General features: G+C 35.1%; 1 protein-coding gene across 1 annotated transcript; it reads right to left on the bottom strand.

The window, feature by feature from the left end:
• Window positions 1–2,295: 2,295 nt before the first annotated feature.
• On the bottom strand, window positions 2,296–4,274 carry LOC147524803 (DExH-box ATP-dependent RNA helicase DExH14-like). The gene is made up of 4 exons (XM_086563765.1): window positions 4,200–4,274; window positions 3,975–4,057; window positions 2,725–2,790; window positions 2,296–2,564 (listed from the first exon to the last, which is right to left on the bottom strand). Exons 1-4 carry the CDS (start codon window positions 4,258–4,260, stop codon window positions 2,442–2,444), a joined length of 333 nt encoding a protein of 110 aa, XP_086419891.1. The 5' UTR covers window positions 4,261–4,274; the 3' UTR covers window positions 2,296–2,441.
• Between the last annotated feature and the right edge of the window lie 14,958 nt (window positions 4,275–19,232).

Below are 19,232 nucleotides of genomic sequence, written 5' to 3'. Positions count from 1 at the left end.
GTGAATGATGGATTTTTACTAGATCTGTTTTATTCTATGAGGTACTGTTCACGTTTATGCCTTGCATAAAGTTCTCCATCAATATATAGAGCATTACCAATGAGCTAAAAGACAGAAATCACTTACGAAAGTTGGATATAACGTTGATCTCAAGTTCTTAACTTGGACTTGTTAAAAGTATTGTATTAGTATATGACAAAGGTTTTTTTTTCTAAAAGTGGTTGGAAAGATGAAGGACTATGTTAATAGTCTTGTTCATAGCTAACGATCATATGCAGTGACACGTGTTTATATGTAAATAAAGTTTACTTTGAAAAAAAAAGTAAAAGGTATATGCATGCACGTTTTTTTTAAGAGTAACTTTTGAGTTAGTTCTTGGTATTGTGCGCCACATAAAATATGCATAAAATATGTGTACTTGCTGTAAGAGATAGGAATAAAGTCACATGTGAACTTCTTTTTTTTTATGCTTAAGCTTTAAAGTTTTATGTTTGACGCCTCACACCTCCTGGATGGTAGTTATACATGTGTTTAACTGCGTAATTATTAGCAATATTAAGCTAGGTACATATAATGCATAAAACATGTACCAGGGAATATTGAACGATATATGCTTCTAGTTTCTATATCTAGACTTTCCATAATATGACAGTAGAATATCTATGACATTATGACATGTATTTATTTTGGTATGAGATGCATGAGACGTCATTGTCATTATTATTAGAAGCATATTATGTAATCGGATTTATTTTTAACTTAGAAGCAAGTGTTGATATTTAGGCACTAATACCCCCAGTCTATATAAAGCAAGTGGTAAAGGTATTTAATTTACGAATTGAATCCCTTAGTTTGCTACAACGTTATCAATTCAATAGGAATTATATTTTTAGATGTGATTAATATGACCCCTTCGGATAAATTAATTGCATGCTAAAATATTTTTGTCTATTGTGTATTTTTAAGAAGAAAAATTCATGTATGGCTAGTGAGAGTGTTTTCCCTTACGGATTCATTATCTTGCGGTTACATTAATGAATTAAGATGATGGTACACTTGGCTGAAATATAATTGACAACCCTACGGTTTGTGCAATTATGTTTTAGTAGCAAAAGAAATAATAATGGAAATCATATTACATGTATGTAAAATTGATGGGTCTAGTAGAACTCGCCTGATTAAGTTGAATAATTTTGATGCCCTACGGATATGAGATTATTCATAAGTATTATGTTTCCATTACTTATATTTGTCTTATTGATACAATATGGAGGGTGTTGTATTTTTATTATATAAGCGGTAAATTGGTTTATTAAATTCCCAAAACTAATATTAAATGCATTATAATATTTTTTGTGTATATGTAAATGTTCCAGATATGTCTCAATCAAATTTCAGTCCCTTAGCATCTATCTTGAAAGAGAACAAGTTAACTGGTCTTAATTATGTGGATTGGAAGCATAGTATTAACATTATCTTGACTGCTGAAAGTTATAAATTCGTTCTCACTACCCCTTACCCCCTGAACCAACAGACAATACTAGTGCAAGGCTAAAAGATGAGAACAAAAAATGGCAAAAGGCCAATGAGATGTCCAAGTGTTATCTCCTAGCATCCATGTCAAGCATACTCCAGCACCAACACCAAAATTTTGGTACAGCTACTGAGATCATGACCAATTTGCAAGAGATGTTTGGCGAACAAAATCGCACTAAACGTTAGATTGCAATGACAAACACTACACCATAACAGTATATTTATAACAGATACACATCCGTTACAAAAAATATTAGTAACGGTTATTTTGTGTTGACACAAAAGCGTGACAAATATTAGTAACAGATATTAGTGATGGTTATAAAGTGTTAGAAAATTTACTAACGGTTATTAAGTGTTGCTGAAATTAATTTCAGTAACACATAACAACCATTAATAAATTATTAGTAACGGTTATTGATTTTGTTCTTAATTCGTTTCCAACAAATAAAAGTGTTAACAATTTTCCATTTCTAATGGATAGGTAAGCGTTACTTATGCTTCAATTACAAACGGATACGTAACCGTTGCTAAATTTGAAAGCATCTAAAAAAATAATTAAATATTCTGGTCCCAATTGTTCCTGGACCACTTGCTTCTATCATCCATCCCACATATTATACACATCCATCCCACTAAAAACTTAAGCATACACTTGGATACAATAGTAAGAAAGAAAGCACTTAAACCAAACATACTCTACATAATTCATTCAGAAGTCGCAAATCTTAACTTTGATTACATTTTATTCAACGATGAGATAATAACCAAAAATATAATAACAATCGCTAAACTCATTAAGACTTTTGTAAGCAAAATACATGGATAGATTTAGTCCTAATAACTCTAAAACAAAACCCTTTGATCTCTAACATTGTCCTAATAACTCAAAAACATACAAAATATTAGGAATTGAACTGCGGTGATGCCTTCATCACTCGCAAATAGTAGGCCAACTTGTCATTATATGTTATGATGATGCCTTCACCACTTTGGTCAAACTGCAGTCTTCCAACACGTCCAAATATCTAAAAAAAAGATATCATAGTATGTAATTAATTTATACTAATGGGAAAACCATTTATTGTATCAATCCTTTATCTTCTAATAACCAAGGAAAAATGTGACCATAATATATAAACGTTTAATCAATATTGAAGATCCAGGAAGTTGAGTGTAGTGTCTTACCAGCATCAAATCAAGCATTCCAAGATCTCGCCATCCTGCCGCTTTAGGACCATATAATTGGGTCCCCTAAAAAAAAAGGTATTGGATAATGAGTATGCAGGAAAACTTGAGAAAAAGGATATACATGTTGATCAAATGAACGAGTGTCAATCAACGATGGTGCATTGATTCTTTCGTTTAGAATCAATTGGGTCATCTTGGTCAAAAAAATTTAGTTGAATATCAATATATTTAGTTCAACCATAGTAATATGAATTTAAACATTGACACTACAAAACACTGATTGTAAAATCTGCATCTCTCCACTTACAAAACACTGATTGAGAAATTGAAAGCTCATAAAATTGACACTACTAAATGTTGGGGGTAGAACAAATGTTTTTCAATAATTTACAATCCACAACCCATCTACAAGGTCACAATTCCATTTCCACTTGGGGATATACCCGTATACCACCTGTGTTTTTCAAAAAAAATCAAACCTCAAACCTTCTTATTTTTTCAATTTATGTAAGATAATATGTTGATATGATTGTTAGACTTAAGCTAGGTTTCCCCTAGCTTGTAGGATTGGCGGCTTTGGCGCAACCTTCAAGCTTTGTTCTCATTATTATTCGCCCCTCCCACAATTCCATGAAGTCTATGTGGGAGAATTGTAATAGTTTCTACTATTACAGGCCGGTAGTGGTCTACCTAAACCTAAGCTTTATTAAAATAATAATAATAATATATCAACATCTCAGAAGATAGCAAGAACTATGCATGGTGATGAGAAGAGATAACAAATAGAGGTAGGGTATACATAAAGAAGCAAAGATTACCAAGATGTCCAACTTATTTGGAATCACATACTTCTTTTCATATTTTCCACTCCAGACCCCAAGAAAACAAACACTACCTTAAAGTGGCCACTTCAAAGAAACAATGGATCCTTGCCCCTCTAAAATCCATGTCAGCCTGAAACGAAACGGTACCCTCAAAATACATGGAGGACTCCTTCAAAAGAATGAAGGTCAAGTGTCAGGCTGATGTGGCAATAGTCAAGCTGACTTTGCATAGACTAAGCAAGTTGCTAATAGCTCTTTCAAGTTGATATGCCACTTCAAGTAGTAATTTCCCAAGAAAATGGAAATATGGCTATCTAACCTATCTTTTGTAATATTAAAAACAAAGTAAAACAGAGAACAGTATATATGAACGGGCAGAGGGAATAACTAACAGCTAAAACGAGATAAGGATTGTGCATGTACCTGGAATCCATTAAAGACAGAATCTTGTCTCTCTTTCCCAGGCAATGTGAATTTGAGCTCCACCTTGATATTGTATCGTGCATCTGAGAGCAAAAATTCAACATGTATTATTTTGATTTTTGAGACTCCGAGCTGAGGATATTAGGACACCCTGAACAATTAAGTATGCGGACAGATATGGAAAAAACAGCAAAACGTTAACACAAGGTCCACAGTGATGCAAACCTTCAAAGACATCCTTGTAGGATGGATCACAAACAACAACAATTTCCTTTACTTGAACCATGCGTGAGAAAGTGTAGAAACCGTCTGGATTAACGGTAAGGTTTGATTAACGGCGAATAGAAATAATAATGTGTAGTGGGTGGCAAAAGATAGAGATTTTTTTTTTGGAGCGGTAAAAAGTATTAATATATTCCAAATCATATTCAGAAAATAGAGCATTTAAGAGAGAAGTTACCTACACAAAGCAATCGGCTGGCCTAGGAGTGGTAGATATTGATTGGGCATACTTGCCTGGGGTTAGGTGGGAAAACAGAAACAGACAATATCAAACTAAGAGAATTTTTTTTTTTTGAGAAGCCGGGGATGAGATACAAAACTTATGCCCATTTGTTTGCCTTTGCCTCCAGTAAGAAGAACGACTGAGACACTTCCCTCTTTCACTGCTCGGCAAGTCTACACGATAAAAGAAAAATAATAATGGAAAATTTAAAGAAATAAAATAAGAAAGGAGAGACGAAAATGCAGGATGACATACCTAGTGGGCAGCAATGCGAAGGTTGGATTTTCTACTTATTACAAGAGCCATGGGAAACACTAGTGTACTAGAAGAAGATGACAAGGCCAATTGCTGCAGAAGTAGAGGAGGAGCTGCTGCCAGTACTAAACTAGTAGTATTCCAATTCCAACAACAAGACGCCGCAATGTTGATTCGAAGTGCCAAAGTCATAATTGCACAGAGCAAATACGAAAAAACCCTGGTAGACACATTCCACAACAACAAATGATGACACTGAACCAATTGGTAAGGAAGAAGCTAAGACTAAATAATGGGGTAAAGACGTAAAGTACATGATATGACAAAAAAGTTTAATTAAGTTTGGTATCAACTTCTAAACCACCTCAAAAAGAAAACTGTGGTTCTGAAAAGGAAAGATGAAGTCGTAAATTCAGGTCAAAAGGAATGGAGCATAAATCCCACACTCTGACATGATTTAAATCAGAAGAACTGATCGAATAGGGAGGGGAAAAATAATTTACAGATTAAAACCATGTCCATGTATATGTAAAAGCAAACACAGTTTCTCTACACCTTAGAAATTAGACACGGTGGTTTCACAGTTCAGGCCTTACAGGGGGGGTTAGAGGTTGCAATATGAGTGAAAATTCACAACAAACAAGAAACAATAAAACTTAGTTAAAACATAGATCCCAGGGACAGTCCAAGTAGACGCCAAACCTACTAGCATTGCAATGGACTACAACGGAATAATAACAAAATAGACCAATTACATTCCACATTCGATGTTTTCGTGACGTTCTTCTAGAAAAACGTAAGTACTAATAGCTTCAAAATACTCTCCACAAAAGAGAAAGTGAAAGTACTCTCAACTAATCTCAAGTTTTAAGCCAATATTAACTAAAGATGCAAATGTGTGATGAAAACAAGCAGCCTCAGTGTCGCTAGAAAAGTATGGTTAATAAAAGGTAGGGTATACATAAAGGAGCTGTAACGCCTGTAAGAACTATCCATCAAGAGAATCCACAGTGTTAACAGAAAGTGTCTAGCAAGGACAGGGAGAGAAAAAGACAAGTGTAAGTGTGCAACATATGAACTAGTAGGACCAAACATACATGTAACACAAAATAGTAGATGAGGTAAACTCACATGATTCTTTAGCTGAATACCTGAAAGAATAAGAAACCTATTGGACACGCTTTTTGACTCTATAAACCTATTGGAAATGCCTTTCAACTCTAAGCCCTAATGGATAGAAAGAGTGCCCACTATCCAACTAGATTTTGGGAAAAAGAATTTACGAGGATAACTCCATGTGCTAATACAAGCACGATAATTCTACGTCTAAAAATGATGACACAAGTTTTTTTTTATCAACTGTGAAAATAATAGTATGCTAAAGCCTATTATCCTATCTTTCCCACAGTAACCTTCTCAAACAGTCAAACCTTGGAAGGCATGGATTTCTATAATCTCATATCCGACACACTTAGTACCCATCTTCAAATTGATCATAGGGACAACATTCTAGTAAGGTTTTATTTATTTAATGAAGTAATACCTGCTTCGGGAGAATTCTTGTTGCAATTTCAGTGGTGTCATAATAGGAACTGGTTGCACATAAAGCCATAACACCTGCCACGAAATGTATTATGTACTCATCAATTGAAAAATATGATAAGTTATCTAAAACACGGGAGACTACATCTACAGAGAGTAGATATGATTGATGCACTATGTGAAATCAATTGAAGTAATACCTGCTCCACGAGCTGGAGAGAAAGTATCACACAGAGCACGAACTGTAAATGCATTAATCAAAACCCTCTTCCTTGTCTACATTGCAAATTAAAATTCAAAATAATTGAAAAGTATGGTTAATAAAATTATTATTAAGCAGGTCGGCATATGCCACCTAATTACTTGTAAGAGCTAACAAAATGCTCCAGTCATGAGCATGTTCTAAATAGTCACTCCAAATATCTAACATCTTAACTAGTTAAATCCGCATCCCAGCTTATAACTACCTAAAATGAAATAACTTTCAGTGTAGTCTGAAGAGCAACAAATCTACAGAATATGATGGTTTTACAAACTAACCCCTTCATTAAGAAAGCCAGTAATATTCCCAAGAAGAATCGTGGTATTTGTTCTGATTGCTGGCTCTTCATCCACCTGAATGACTGATAAAATTGTAAAAACTACAAGAAAAACAGATATCAAGTATTCAACCATATCTAATGGTTTCAATAAATGAAAGTACAAAATGATCATATCTTGTGTAATGATAAAGAATGTAGGATCACCAACATCGCACAAAGAATAATTTAGACAACCACACCTGTAGTTTTGAAAGATATTTCAGCAAAGATCCCGAAAATAGTACGTTCGCGACAACTGCAATTCCAAACCAAACACGAAGAAACTTTTATAATATGCTTTATTAAAAATAATTTAATGTAGCAAGATGGAAAGATATTATTGTCCTCACAAGAGAAACAATACAAGCCATAAGACAGCCAAAGAAACTCTAACCTCTACGAAAAATGCCAGATAGATTAAAGGGCTATAACATATTTGAAAATGTACACCGCAAACATCTACAAACTCACAATATAGTATCACCTATCCAATTGGGATGGAAAAGGATGAGTGGGCTACAAGGTGGAAACCTCACAGGGATGTCTTAGTTTCCGTGCAGATACGTATAGAGTATAGACTCTCTTGGATGTAATATGGTTTGCTTTCGTTAATGAAATTTCATTATATCAATAAAGACTAAAACATAAATTGTACAATTCTATGAGGTGTCAGAAGTTATATGAAACTTGAAAGTATGGAGAAGCGATTCATACCTTAGGAGCCAATACAAGCATGAATTTTAAAGTCAACTCCCGAAGAAAAGCAGATGTATCAGAAAAGCCCGTAGCAACATGAGGGTAAACCTAATCGCAAGGATCACCCAAACATTTTAGGATTTTCAATCTGATATTAAACGAAATAAATACATATATAGCAGGTGGATTATGACCTAAAGAGTTTTCTAAATGCTAGAAGAGAAACTATCATCGTTGACCACATACTTGCTCGTCTACAATTTAAGAAGATAATGATTCTCCGTACTGATCTATATGCTGGAGGAGGCCAACTGGAATTGCCCGGTCATTAAATGCAAAAAGTTTCACAACAGTTGGTAGTACCTGCAAATGAAAAGCAAGGGTGCATCACAAAAGTAATTTTGCTACAAGAAAGCTAAACATCACATCAAATTGCACTAGAGCATAAAAACTAAGTTATAGGCTGATATATGGTAGTATAGAAGAAACATTACAAGATAATCACCTTAACACTATATTCTTCAGTAGAAAACCACGAACCCATTTTCAATAAGGCAGTCAAAGCAGGAGCTACAGCTGAGCCGAAATCCAAAGAAGAAGCTAGTAAAGGAAGTAGCTGCAAATTCTAGATGATTAAAAGAAAATTTAATTTGTTTATTAATAGACATAAAAAAAGAACACTTTAGAACCCATGCAAATGGTAAAATGGATACCTTTTTAAGCACAATTTGGCGAGGTAGCTGCTCGGCCAAATTCGGAAGCTTTCGGAAAAACGCATCCTTGTCAACACTGTCTTTCAGATTTAAAACTTCCAAAAATTGTATAGTCTCCACAAACTTATTCTGAAAATACTCTGCCAGACAGATATCCAAGTTAAGTTACAAGAAAGGCGAGCGCGCACACACACACAAAAACAACGGGAGGCTCCAAGGAAGCAGAGACCAACCATACCACAACCAATTTTATATTTGTAGTAAAATGAAATCCAATACTAACAGTAATAACAACACTTAGAAAATCAAATCACAACACATGGAGTAAATAGATCTAACAAAAAACCTAATTTTTTTCGAATCAAATAACTAATAACTATCAAGCAAGCTTCTTTTGTATAAAAGATGCATCTTTTATCTGATAATCCAAAGTTGGACCAAACCAATGAGCAACAACCAATTTTAAAAAATTAAAATCGATGCAATTGATGCGTAAATTCATTACCTTGAGTAGAGCGAACACTTGGTGGCAGAAGCAATGAATTGATACCCTAGAACATAGAAAAATTTTAACTTTAGAAACCCGGAATCAATTTTGAACAATAATTTAAAGGGGGAGGAGGAAGAGAAGAAGAACAAGAGGGAGGATGACTTACGAAGTGAGGAATCGAAACCTTAGCCGACAACACCACTCTACTGGTTTTTCTTTCTTTTTATTTCTTTGTTGTGTGATTTTTCTTTTTCTTTTTCAACGAAATTCTTCCCCAACTCTAAGATATACTGAAACGTGACAAAATATACAAAAAAATGTTACATAATATTGCCAACGGATACTTGTATTGCTAACGGATTATAAATGTTTTAAATTACCAACAGATGTATATGTGTTACTAATGAAAAACCTCATTGGTTGCAAATTAGCCCAAATGGTGTAGTGAAACCTGATGAATACAAAAATGGATGATGGGACTCTAGTTAGGGAGCATATCCTTAAGATGATTGGCTATGTCAATGAGTTGAAGATCCTAGGCGCTGAAATAGACGCCAATTCTCAGGTTGATGCTATTCTTCAGTCTTTGCCAGTTTCATTTAATCAGTTCAAGTTGAATTACAACATGAACAATATGGATCTGACACTGCCAGAGTTAATGAACTCTTTGCAGCAGGCTGAAGACTTAGTTAAGGTTAAGCCAAGTGTAATGGTCTCAGAAAATGTTGGTGTTTCCAAGCCTAAGCCGAAAGGCAAAGGCAAGTGGAAAAAGGGTAGAAAGTTTACCCTTGGGGCCAAAGGGGGAGTGGAGAAGAATTCAGGGGCTAAAGTAAAAGGTAATTGGTATCATTGTGAAAAGCCTGGTCATTGGAAGTAGCGGAACTGTAGAGAGTATCTGGCTATGAAACAAAAACAAAAAGAATGTATGCAATCCTTTATTCTTGAAACCAAAGAGTTGGTTTTTCCTTCTAACACCTGTTATGTGGAATAAGAGACCACTAACTACTTTTTAAAAATGTTACAGGAGTTTTAGAGGAAAAGAAGGATGAATAAAGAAAAGGTGTACCAGGCACTAGGGACAGAGGCAAAGGTTGTTGCAGTATCAATAGGAGTTTATTATTTAGCATTAGAAAAGAAATTGTTGGTTTTATAAGACTATTATTATGTTCCAGGGATAAAGAGAAATTTGGTTTCTGTTTCTGTACTTATAAGTCAGAATATAATATTCTATTTCATTTGATTCAAAAGTTGTAATCAGATTAAATAGAAAGATTATTGACTTTGGTATTTTGGAAAATGGTTTCTATTTACTTTCTTCTATGCTAAAAATAAATAATACTATTATTAGTAATTCATCATATGTTAAGTTTTTACCTCAAAAGAAGATATTTTCTTCTGAAAATCCAACAAACTTGTGGCACTTAAGACTTGGTCATATCATTTTGAATAAGATTGATAGCTTGGGTGGAAGATGGGATTTTAAGTTCACTCCCTTTATAATCTTCCTCAACCTGTAATCTTACTTAGAAGGAGAGATACCTAAAAGATCTTTTAAAGTAAAGGGTCAAGAGCCACATAGTTAATGGAGTTAGTACATACAGATGTACATGGGCCTATTAAAATGTGAAAACAAAAGGTAACTTAATGCAAAATATGATTTTGTTTCAATTAAGTGCACCAAGAACTCCACAACAAAAAGAGATTGCAGAAAGAAGGAAGATAACCTTATGAGGCATGGTTTGGACTATGGTAAGTTATTCAAACTCTCCCTATATCTTTTTAGAGATAAGCCTTAGAGATGTTAGTAGGTATTCATATTTATGTTCAATCTAAATTATTAGTCAATCTAGATTAACTTATAGTTTAGATAAAACTTCCATGTAAAGTTCAAAGTTCACCTAAACCTACTCCAGTACTTCGTCGTAGTGGGAGGGCAAATAGTCCTCCAGAAAAGTTAACCCTATTATTAAGGGAAACTTTATATGTTATATCAGATGACATGAATGTAGATTCTATAAACTACGAAGAAGCAAGTTCTGACATTGATTTGAGTAAATGGCTTGTATCAATGAGATAAGAAATGGAGTCTTTATATTCCAACAATGTCTGGGAGCTTGTTGATCCACTACCAAATATTAAGCCTATTAAGAATAAATGGTTATTCAAAAGGAAAAGAGGAGCCGATAGAAAGGTAGAGACTTTTAAAACGAGACTGATGGAGAAAATGTTTACTTAAAAAGAGGGTATCGATTATGAGAAAACTTTTTCGCCAGTAGCCATGAAAAGTCCATTAGAGTCCTTCTAGTGATTGCTACTCATTATGACTATATGATTTGGCAAATGGATGTAAAGACCGCGTTTTAAAACCTGGAGGCTTTATAGTTCCTACAAGCTTTAAGGAGTTGGAATGTAAACTTTGATCAAACAAATCGTTTGGTTTTGATCAATGTAAGGAAGGACCTTGTGTTTTACAAGAAGGTTGAAGGTAAGATGGCTATGTTTTTAGTCTCATATGTATATGATATACTATTCATTATGAATGATATAGTCTATGAGGACCAAATACTATATATTGGTATATATGTATGTGCAAGCCCTTAAAGAGATATTATGGGTTTTAGAATGGTTCCTAAATGGCTTTGAAGGCAAGTGGGAGATTGTTGGGATATTTGGCCTTTACAAAGCCAATGAACATTTATTGATTATACATGATGATGTTTAATTAAATACATGAATTTTATTATTATGCATATGGGTGAACTAATATCATATGATGAAACCATAAGTTATATAGGTTATTTGATTGTTTCATGCATGTGCGGGAGATTTGAACAATCAAGCATATGAAGAGTCATGCATGTGCGGGAGATTTGATTGTATCTATTTACCTAGAATGCTCACAATTAGGGGTGAAGTCGGACTCTTCACTTATAAGACTGTAATATACATAACTGCTATATGATAGGATGATGATATCTCAATCATTTGAGTATGACTCTAAGTTTGTATATTGGTGTAGTCACATGACTGACACTGAGGGGATCAAAGTGAGAACACACTATAAATTCGCTGTTAAGGTTAGTGTGCAAATCTCACTCTACCAATTAATCCCTAGACTTGAGGAATTGTGAAAATTCATTGTCTCAAATTTATTACTTTGAGACGTTAAAAAGTAATGTCTATTCATAGACTAGATCGACTTAACGTTTTGGGTAATAAATGTAGGACGTCTTGAATCACAAATTCTAATAAAGGATCTACCACTCTACGGAGTTATGTATTAGGAAATTGTGACATAACTAATTGAGCTCAAACCCGGCCAGTATAAGAAATAGTTTCTTAATGCCCAATTGATGTTAAATGTCAAATTGGGTCAATTAGATATGGGTGTGACAGTGAAGAACAAATTCCCAATGGTCTAACTGTGAATACAAGTAAGGTGGAGGGACATATATATAATTAACGGTAGGAAAGGACTTTCTTGAAAGTTCCAGGGGCCTTATTGTAAATATGGATTTGTTAATGTGCACTTTCCATATTAAAGAGATATATATTAAAAGTGTTTTAATATATCAAGTACAAGTACTTGTATGACAAGGACTTGTCTTCTTAAGATAAGTCTTGGAATCCTAATTGGATCCCACTACACACACACTTACGTATTCTCAAAGTTTCTCTATATAAGAGAATAACTTTTTGAAAAAAGAGACCATTAGACTTTCCAGGAAAAGTACAACTAAAAGTAGGAGTAAAGCAAAAGTGTTTTGTGGTGTGTTGTGTGGTGAATATTACTAGAAGGCTGAAGACTAAGTGATTTGGATTCAGCTTTGGAAAATTTCTATTTACTGTCAATCTCCAATTCCGGCGGCTTAGAAGGTATTTTTATTTTAATTTCTTTTTTGATCAATAATAGATTAGCATGTTAAAAATGTAGGATTAAAGTAATCCCAACAGCACTAAGATTATCATATAAAAGGGTGATAGGTCCTAAAACTACAAGTTGGAGCTCATGTAGCAAGTAAGATACCCAAGTAGTTTCAGCACACAGATGAGCTAGTGACCGATACTTAGCCTCAGCACTAGACCGTGAGACAGTCGGTTGTTTCTTGGAAGTCCAAGAAACAAGGTTAGAACCCAAGAAGACACAGAAACCAGTGGTAGAACGTCGAGAGTCGGGACAACCAACCCAATCAGCATCAGAGTAAGCCCAAATGGCAGGTGGATTAAGAGAGCGACGAATTAGTAATCCATACTCTAAAGAACCCTTAAGGTACCGAAGAATACATTTGGCTGCAAGAAAGTGAAGAGTATAAGGAGTACTCATAAACTGGGCCACATGATGATTTATGAGTGGCATATGCAATGTCAGGGCGAGTGAATGCCAGATACTGAAGAGAACCAACAAGTTGATGATACTCAGTCGCATCAGGTAAGGGGTACCACTCGAGGCTAAAAGCTGGGCCTTGGCACACATAGGGGTGTTGCAAGGTTTACATTCTGTCATAGAAAATTGGTGAAGTAGATCAACGATGTACTTGGTCTGTGAAAGATGGAGACCAGTGGAAGTAGATGTGATCTCAATACCTAAGAAGTATGAGAGAGAACCAAGGTCTTTAATCTCGAATTCTGCTCCAAGAATAGAGATGAAAGATGATAACAGAGATGGAACATTTCTAGTCAGAATAATGTCATCAACATATAGTAACAGAACCATTATCTCTGATGAACGGCGAAAAACAAACATTGACGGATCTGCTCAGCTCTGAAGAAACCCATAATGAAGCAGAAAGGTGCTGAGACGCTGAAACCAAGCTTGAGAAGCCTGCTTAAAACCATAAATAGCTTTATGAAGCCGACATACATGATTAGGATAAGTAGGATCAACAAAGCTAGGTGGCTAACTCATATAAACTGTATCATCAAGAAAGCCATGGAGAAAAGCATTATTGACATCCAACTGACGCAATGACCAACCATAAGATACAACAAGGCTCAAGACGGTCCGAATAGTAGTGGGTTTCACCACTATACTAAATGTCTTGCCATAATTAATGCCAGGCTGTTGATGAAATCCTTTAGCTACTAATCGAGCCTTATGTTGCTCAATAGATCCATCCGATTTTAGTTTTAGTTTGAAGACCCATTTGTTTGGTACCACATGTTCGCCTCTAGGAGGAGGGACAAGGGTCCATATCTTGTTTTTCAAAAGAGCATTGAACTTATCTGCCATCGCTTGGCGCCATTCAGGAAACCGAACAGCCTGTGAGTAACAAGTGGGTTCCTCAGTGGAGGTAAGTTGGGCAGCTAAAGCACGAGGAAGAAGGTACCGAACCGTACCATCAGTGCGAACTTTAGGTCAGCGAATGTCATCCCTGTGACGAGTGACCATAGTATGGCTAATAGGAGGTGGCCCAGACCCTAGATCAAAAGAGTACCTATCTGTAGTGGTGGTAGGGGATTGATTAGAGGAGCCAGCTGAATGAGTAGCCATAGGAGAATTAGTAGCCTCGGGCACAGTCACTGTATTAGGAACATGCACATGGACTGTAGGGGGCGCACTCATTGTAGGAGGGACAGGCGCAGGAACAGGCGGGTTGAGAGGAACCTGCTCATAGACTGGAGGGAGTACTGGAACAAGAACCCAATCCATAGAACCATTAGTGGAGCCTGAGGGCAAAGACTGAAATGGAAAAGTCCGCTCATCAAAACGAACATGCCGAGATATGTAAACCCTTCCAGTGGAGCGGTTAAGGCACTTGTACCCCTTATGCTGCATGTTGTAACCTAGAAAAACACACTCAGTAGTTCTTGACAAAAGTTTGTTAGTCATATAAGCTCCTAAATGGGGGTAACAGGCCAGCACAACCAAAGACACGTAACTCAGAGTAAGTAGGGGACTTCCCATAAAGACGAGAAAAAGGGGACAACCACTGAATAGTAGGAGAAGGAAGACGGTTGATGAGATAGACAGCAGTGGAAACCGCATCAACCCAATGAATCAAAGGAACATGACTACTAAAAAGGAGAGTACAGGCCATGTTAGCAATGTGTCGATGTTTTCGTTCTGCCAAACCATTTTGCTCTGGAGTATGTGGACAAGAAAAGTGATGATGAATACCATGAGTGGAGCATAGAGTCTTAAAGTGACCATTATCAAATTCCCCCCGTCCGTCACTTTGAAAGTTTTGAAGGTTAGAGGAAAATTGAGTTTTGATATAGGCAAGAAAATTTTCAAAATTACTAAACACTTCATATTTGTGTTTCATAAAATACAACCATGTAAAGCAAATAAAATCATCAGTGAATAAAACATAGTATTTGTAACTGTTTTGGCAGTAAACTGCTTCAACGCAACGAGAGCAATGGTAAAGAATGTACTAAAAAGCAGAGGAATTTGATGTTGGGGGAGATGAAACTGAACCAAATAATGGCTGCCTACGTACCCAAGATCTATTATCTAGGGATCAAGTTTCAACGTAGTTCCTTATGAAAAATAGTTTGGTATTTATATAGATAGAGTAGAGAGTCCTTGTAGCTCAAGTAATCTTGTAGCTTGAGTAATTGTGATAGAATATAACTCTCAACTGATAATTATCCCTTTGATAAGAAACGAATCTGGACATAAATTAACGTACATTAGTGGCAAGCCATGTGGCTAAGGTTCAGTCTTAGACACATCAGTTAATGGGCATGTACATTGATCCATGGTATTGCAAATTGGGCTTTAGCCCTGTTGATTTAAACGAATAAAATTGAGACCCCTAATAATGGACGTTTGCCGCGTGTGGGGTCGAACACGCACTCTTTGTTTGTCATGCGAACAAAGTTCACATGGCAAAGAAGAGAAGAAAAAACAAGGAAAAAATGGAATAAGAAAAGAGTAAGTGGAATGTATAACAAAGTGTCGCGTGAACGTAAATGATAGGAAAATGGACAATCGGGAAAAAGTCGTGAACTATCGGAAACGAAAGAATATCAAACTAACGTATACAGGACGCAATGTAGTTAAAAAATGGCTGAAAAATGCACCGAAAAAAATAAAAGATGCACAAAAAAAAATTTCAAAAGAAATTGATTGCTGAAAATGTACCGAACGCAACAACAATCAAAAAGTTTTTTTTTACGCCGTGCCGGTGAATAGCGATACTAAGATTAGACTGTTGAAATTAAACGTAGGGGCAGTTTAGTAATAACAGTAATAAAAGAAAGTTAAATACTAATTGGACTCAAAGTGTTGAGATGAGATAAGAATGTGCAGTAGATAAGAATTGAGATTAGAGATAAAGTTGGATTAGAAAAGAATGTGGAGTAGATAAGTAGTTTTTTGTTTGATCCGTCCAAAATACGTTGGGCCTACTTAATTGTTGGTTGGGCCTGCTTAACTCAAAAGGAAAGCTAAAACCGAAAAATAGAAGTTTGACCATCATGTAAAAACCAAAAGCGAAAAAGATTTGGTTTCTTTTATGAGTCTAAAAAGTTTTTTTTGTCTCATTATAAGGACTCTTTTCAGTTTCGGAAAATTGGGTATAGGTACACAGACGCAAATTTCTTAAGTTTAAAGGAAATAACAAACTTTTTTTTTGTTTTTCCTCCATAAAAACTGAAATTGGACATCTGTCTCAAATTTCATACTGACTTTTACAATTTTGACCTCTTTTATTAGTCCCAACTAAATAAGCCAACTACCAACAAAAAAAAAGATACAAACTAAATCAGTTACCAAAAGAGTAGTGGGTTAATCAAAATAACTAAAATTCATCCGAAATCTACAAAATTCCAATTAAAAGTGAGATGAATTTCTGGAGAGACCAAAACAATATGGAAAACATCAACTTCAAAAACGGAAAAAATGTATGTTGATTACAACTAATTTCAATACAGCTTTAACAATTTAAAATGCATCTCTGATAATTTTGAATAACATGTTTAAACTTTGTTTGATGTAATTCAAATTGTGAAATTGTGAAAGGACAAATGGTTTTTTTTTTATAAGACAATTGTATTATTTGATTGCAGTACATCTTGGAGCAATACACACGCACCCTTGCCTGATGAGTGGTCTCGATTGACACATACCTACAGTCTGCGCACATTAGATTTTCGTATTATTTATTTGCAGAAGAAATTGGCAGTTACAAATAAAAGGGTAAAAACGAGAAATAAGAAGTTTTAAAAACAGTTAATACACCCAAAAAGTGACGTATTGTTAAAATTGGAGTAGAATCAAAAGATAATATTTGTCTTTCTCTAGACAAAAAACACACTAAAGAAAGTGTATAGAGCCCAATTTCTAGGTTTCGAAATAAGAAGTTCACTCCATAAATTATCGGTTGAAAAAAGTTGATCCACTACTTACAGGAAAAGAAGCAAGGTACGTGGGGCTCATTGCATCATATAACAACAAAAACAAAGAAGCAATGAACAGGAACAACAAGATCTTGGCTGCGAGGCTCGCGAAGCAATACTACCAAATTTCGAACACTACCCTCATCGTCTTGCCACTGGAAAACAGAGAAAACTCATGCGACACACTATGGAAAGACAGTGGCAGAAGTTTGTGGCAAAGGGAAACAATTGTGCACAAGCGAACTAAAGCAAAGTATGGAAATCAGGACACCAAGCAACGAAAACGATGAATGAAAAACACTCGGGTGAGAATAGTTATTAGATTGGTTCAATTTATTATTACAAGTTGTTTGAAGAAGGAATTGATTTTCGATAGTCAGTACTTTTACTAGCAAAATATATTCACAAAGAGTCGATGAATAAAAGTTTCGCGCAAAAAAGTGCCAATTAATGTCGTAGAAGAATTAAAGAAGCTGATAGAAGTTTCGTTGAGAAAAATCGGCTCAATGTTTTAGAAAAAATAACGAAACTGTCGGAAATTTTCAATTCGCTAGGAAAGATTTGCTCAGAAAAAACGGCTCAATGCCTTAGAAAAAATAATGAAACTGTTGGAAAGGTTCAATTCGCTTGGAAAGATTCGTTCAGAAAAATCGGCACAATACCTTGGAAAAAATAATAAAGCTGTCAAAAAATTTCGCTCAGAAAATTTCTCGTAGAAAGATCGGCACAATGCCTTGGAAAAAATAATGAAGTTGACGAAAATTTTCGCTCGGAAAATTTCTCGTAGAAAGATCGGCACAATGCCTTAGAAAAAATAATGAAGCTGACGAAAATTTTCTCTCGGAAAATTTCTCGTAGAAAGATCGGCAGAATGCCCTAGAAAAAATAATGATGTTGACGAAAATTTTCGCTCAGAAATTTTTTCGGAGAAAGATCGACACAATGCCTTAGAAAAAATAATGATGCTGACGAAAAATTTCGCTCGAAAATTTTTTCGTAGAAAGATCGATCAATGCCTTATAATGCCTTAGAAAAATTTTTCAGAAAAGATCGGCGCCTTAGAAAAAAAAATTTTTAGCCGAAAAAATTTTTCGAAAATTTTTCAGAAAAAAGATCGGCACAATGCCTTAGAAAAAATAATGAAGCTGACGGAAAGTTTAACTCGAAAAGTTTTGCTCAGAAAGTTCGACTTAATGCCTTAGAAAAAATAATGAAGCTAGAGAAAGTTTTCGCGAAGAAAGTTGACGTAATGCAAATTCTCGCCGCACAGAGAAACGGCGGTATTACGAGCAAATTATATTAATAAAGAGTCGATGGAGAAAAGTTTAGCACAGAAAGGCGTCAATTAATGTCGTAGAAGAATTAAAGAAGCTGATAGAAATTTCGTTGAGAAAGAGCGGCACAATGCCTTAGAAAAAAGAATGACTGCGGAAAATAGTTAATCGAAAGCGCTAAGAGAAACGAATGCAGATTTCGAAGAAGAAAATGAAGATTTAATCAAACAACCGTAAGACAATTGACAGAGACAATTGATTAAGTAATTGTGTGAATGTAATACCATAGAGCTAAAACTTCTTTTGATGAAAAATAAAAATAAAGATGGGTTTGCTATTGAATATTGTTGTTGTGTCAGATAACATACCTGCGGAAAACTGACAATATTGTAGATTTATGTAGTTTAAATGAAATAGAACGAGACGCCCCCATATAGAAAAAAAAATGCCCCCAATGCGTACTTAACTTTGCAAAATTAGGCTAAACAAGCATAAAAGCGTTCAAACTTAGGCTGACGAAGCTAAACATGGTAACCTCATCAGATTTTGTCGGAACGATAGTAATGGACTAAGTGAGTGTAAAAGCGTTCAAACTTAGACTGATGAAGTTAAACGCGGTAACTTTGTCAGATTTTTTCGTAACGATAGTAATGAACTAAGCGAATGTAAAAACGTTCAAACTAAGACTAGTGAAGTTAAACGTAGTAACTTCGTCAAATTTTGTCGTAGTGATAGTAATGACTAAGCGAGCGTAAAAAGCGTTCAAACTTAAACTGACAAAGCTAAATGTGGTAACTTCGTCAGACTTTTTCGTAATGATAGTAATGAACTAAGCGATCGTAAAAGCGTTCAAACT

This window comes from Coptis chinensis, chromosome 1 (assembly GCF_015680905.1).
Source record: "Coptis chinensis isolate HL-2020 chromosome 1, ASM1568090v1, whole genome shotgun sequence".
Lineage (NCBI taxonomy): Eukaryota > Viridiplantae > Streptophyta > Magnoliopsida > Ranunculales > Ranunculaceae > Coptis > Coptis chinensis.
Note: the sequence above shows the minus strand (reverse complement) of the source record. Positions and strands in the feature narration are given on the sequence as shown.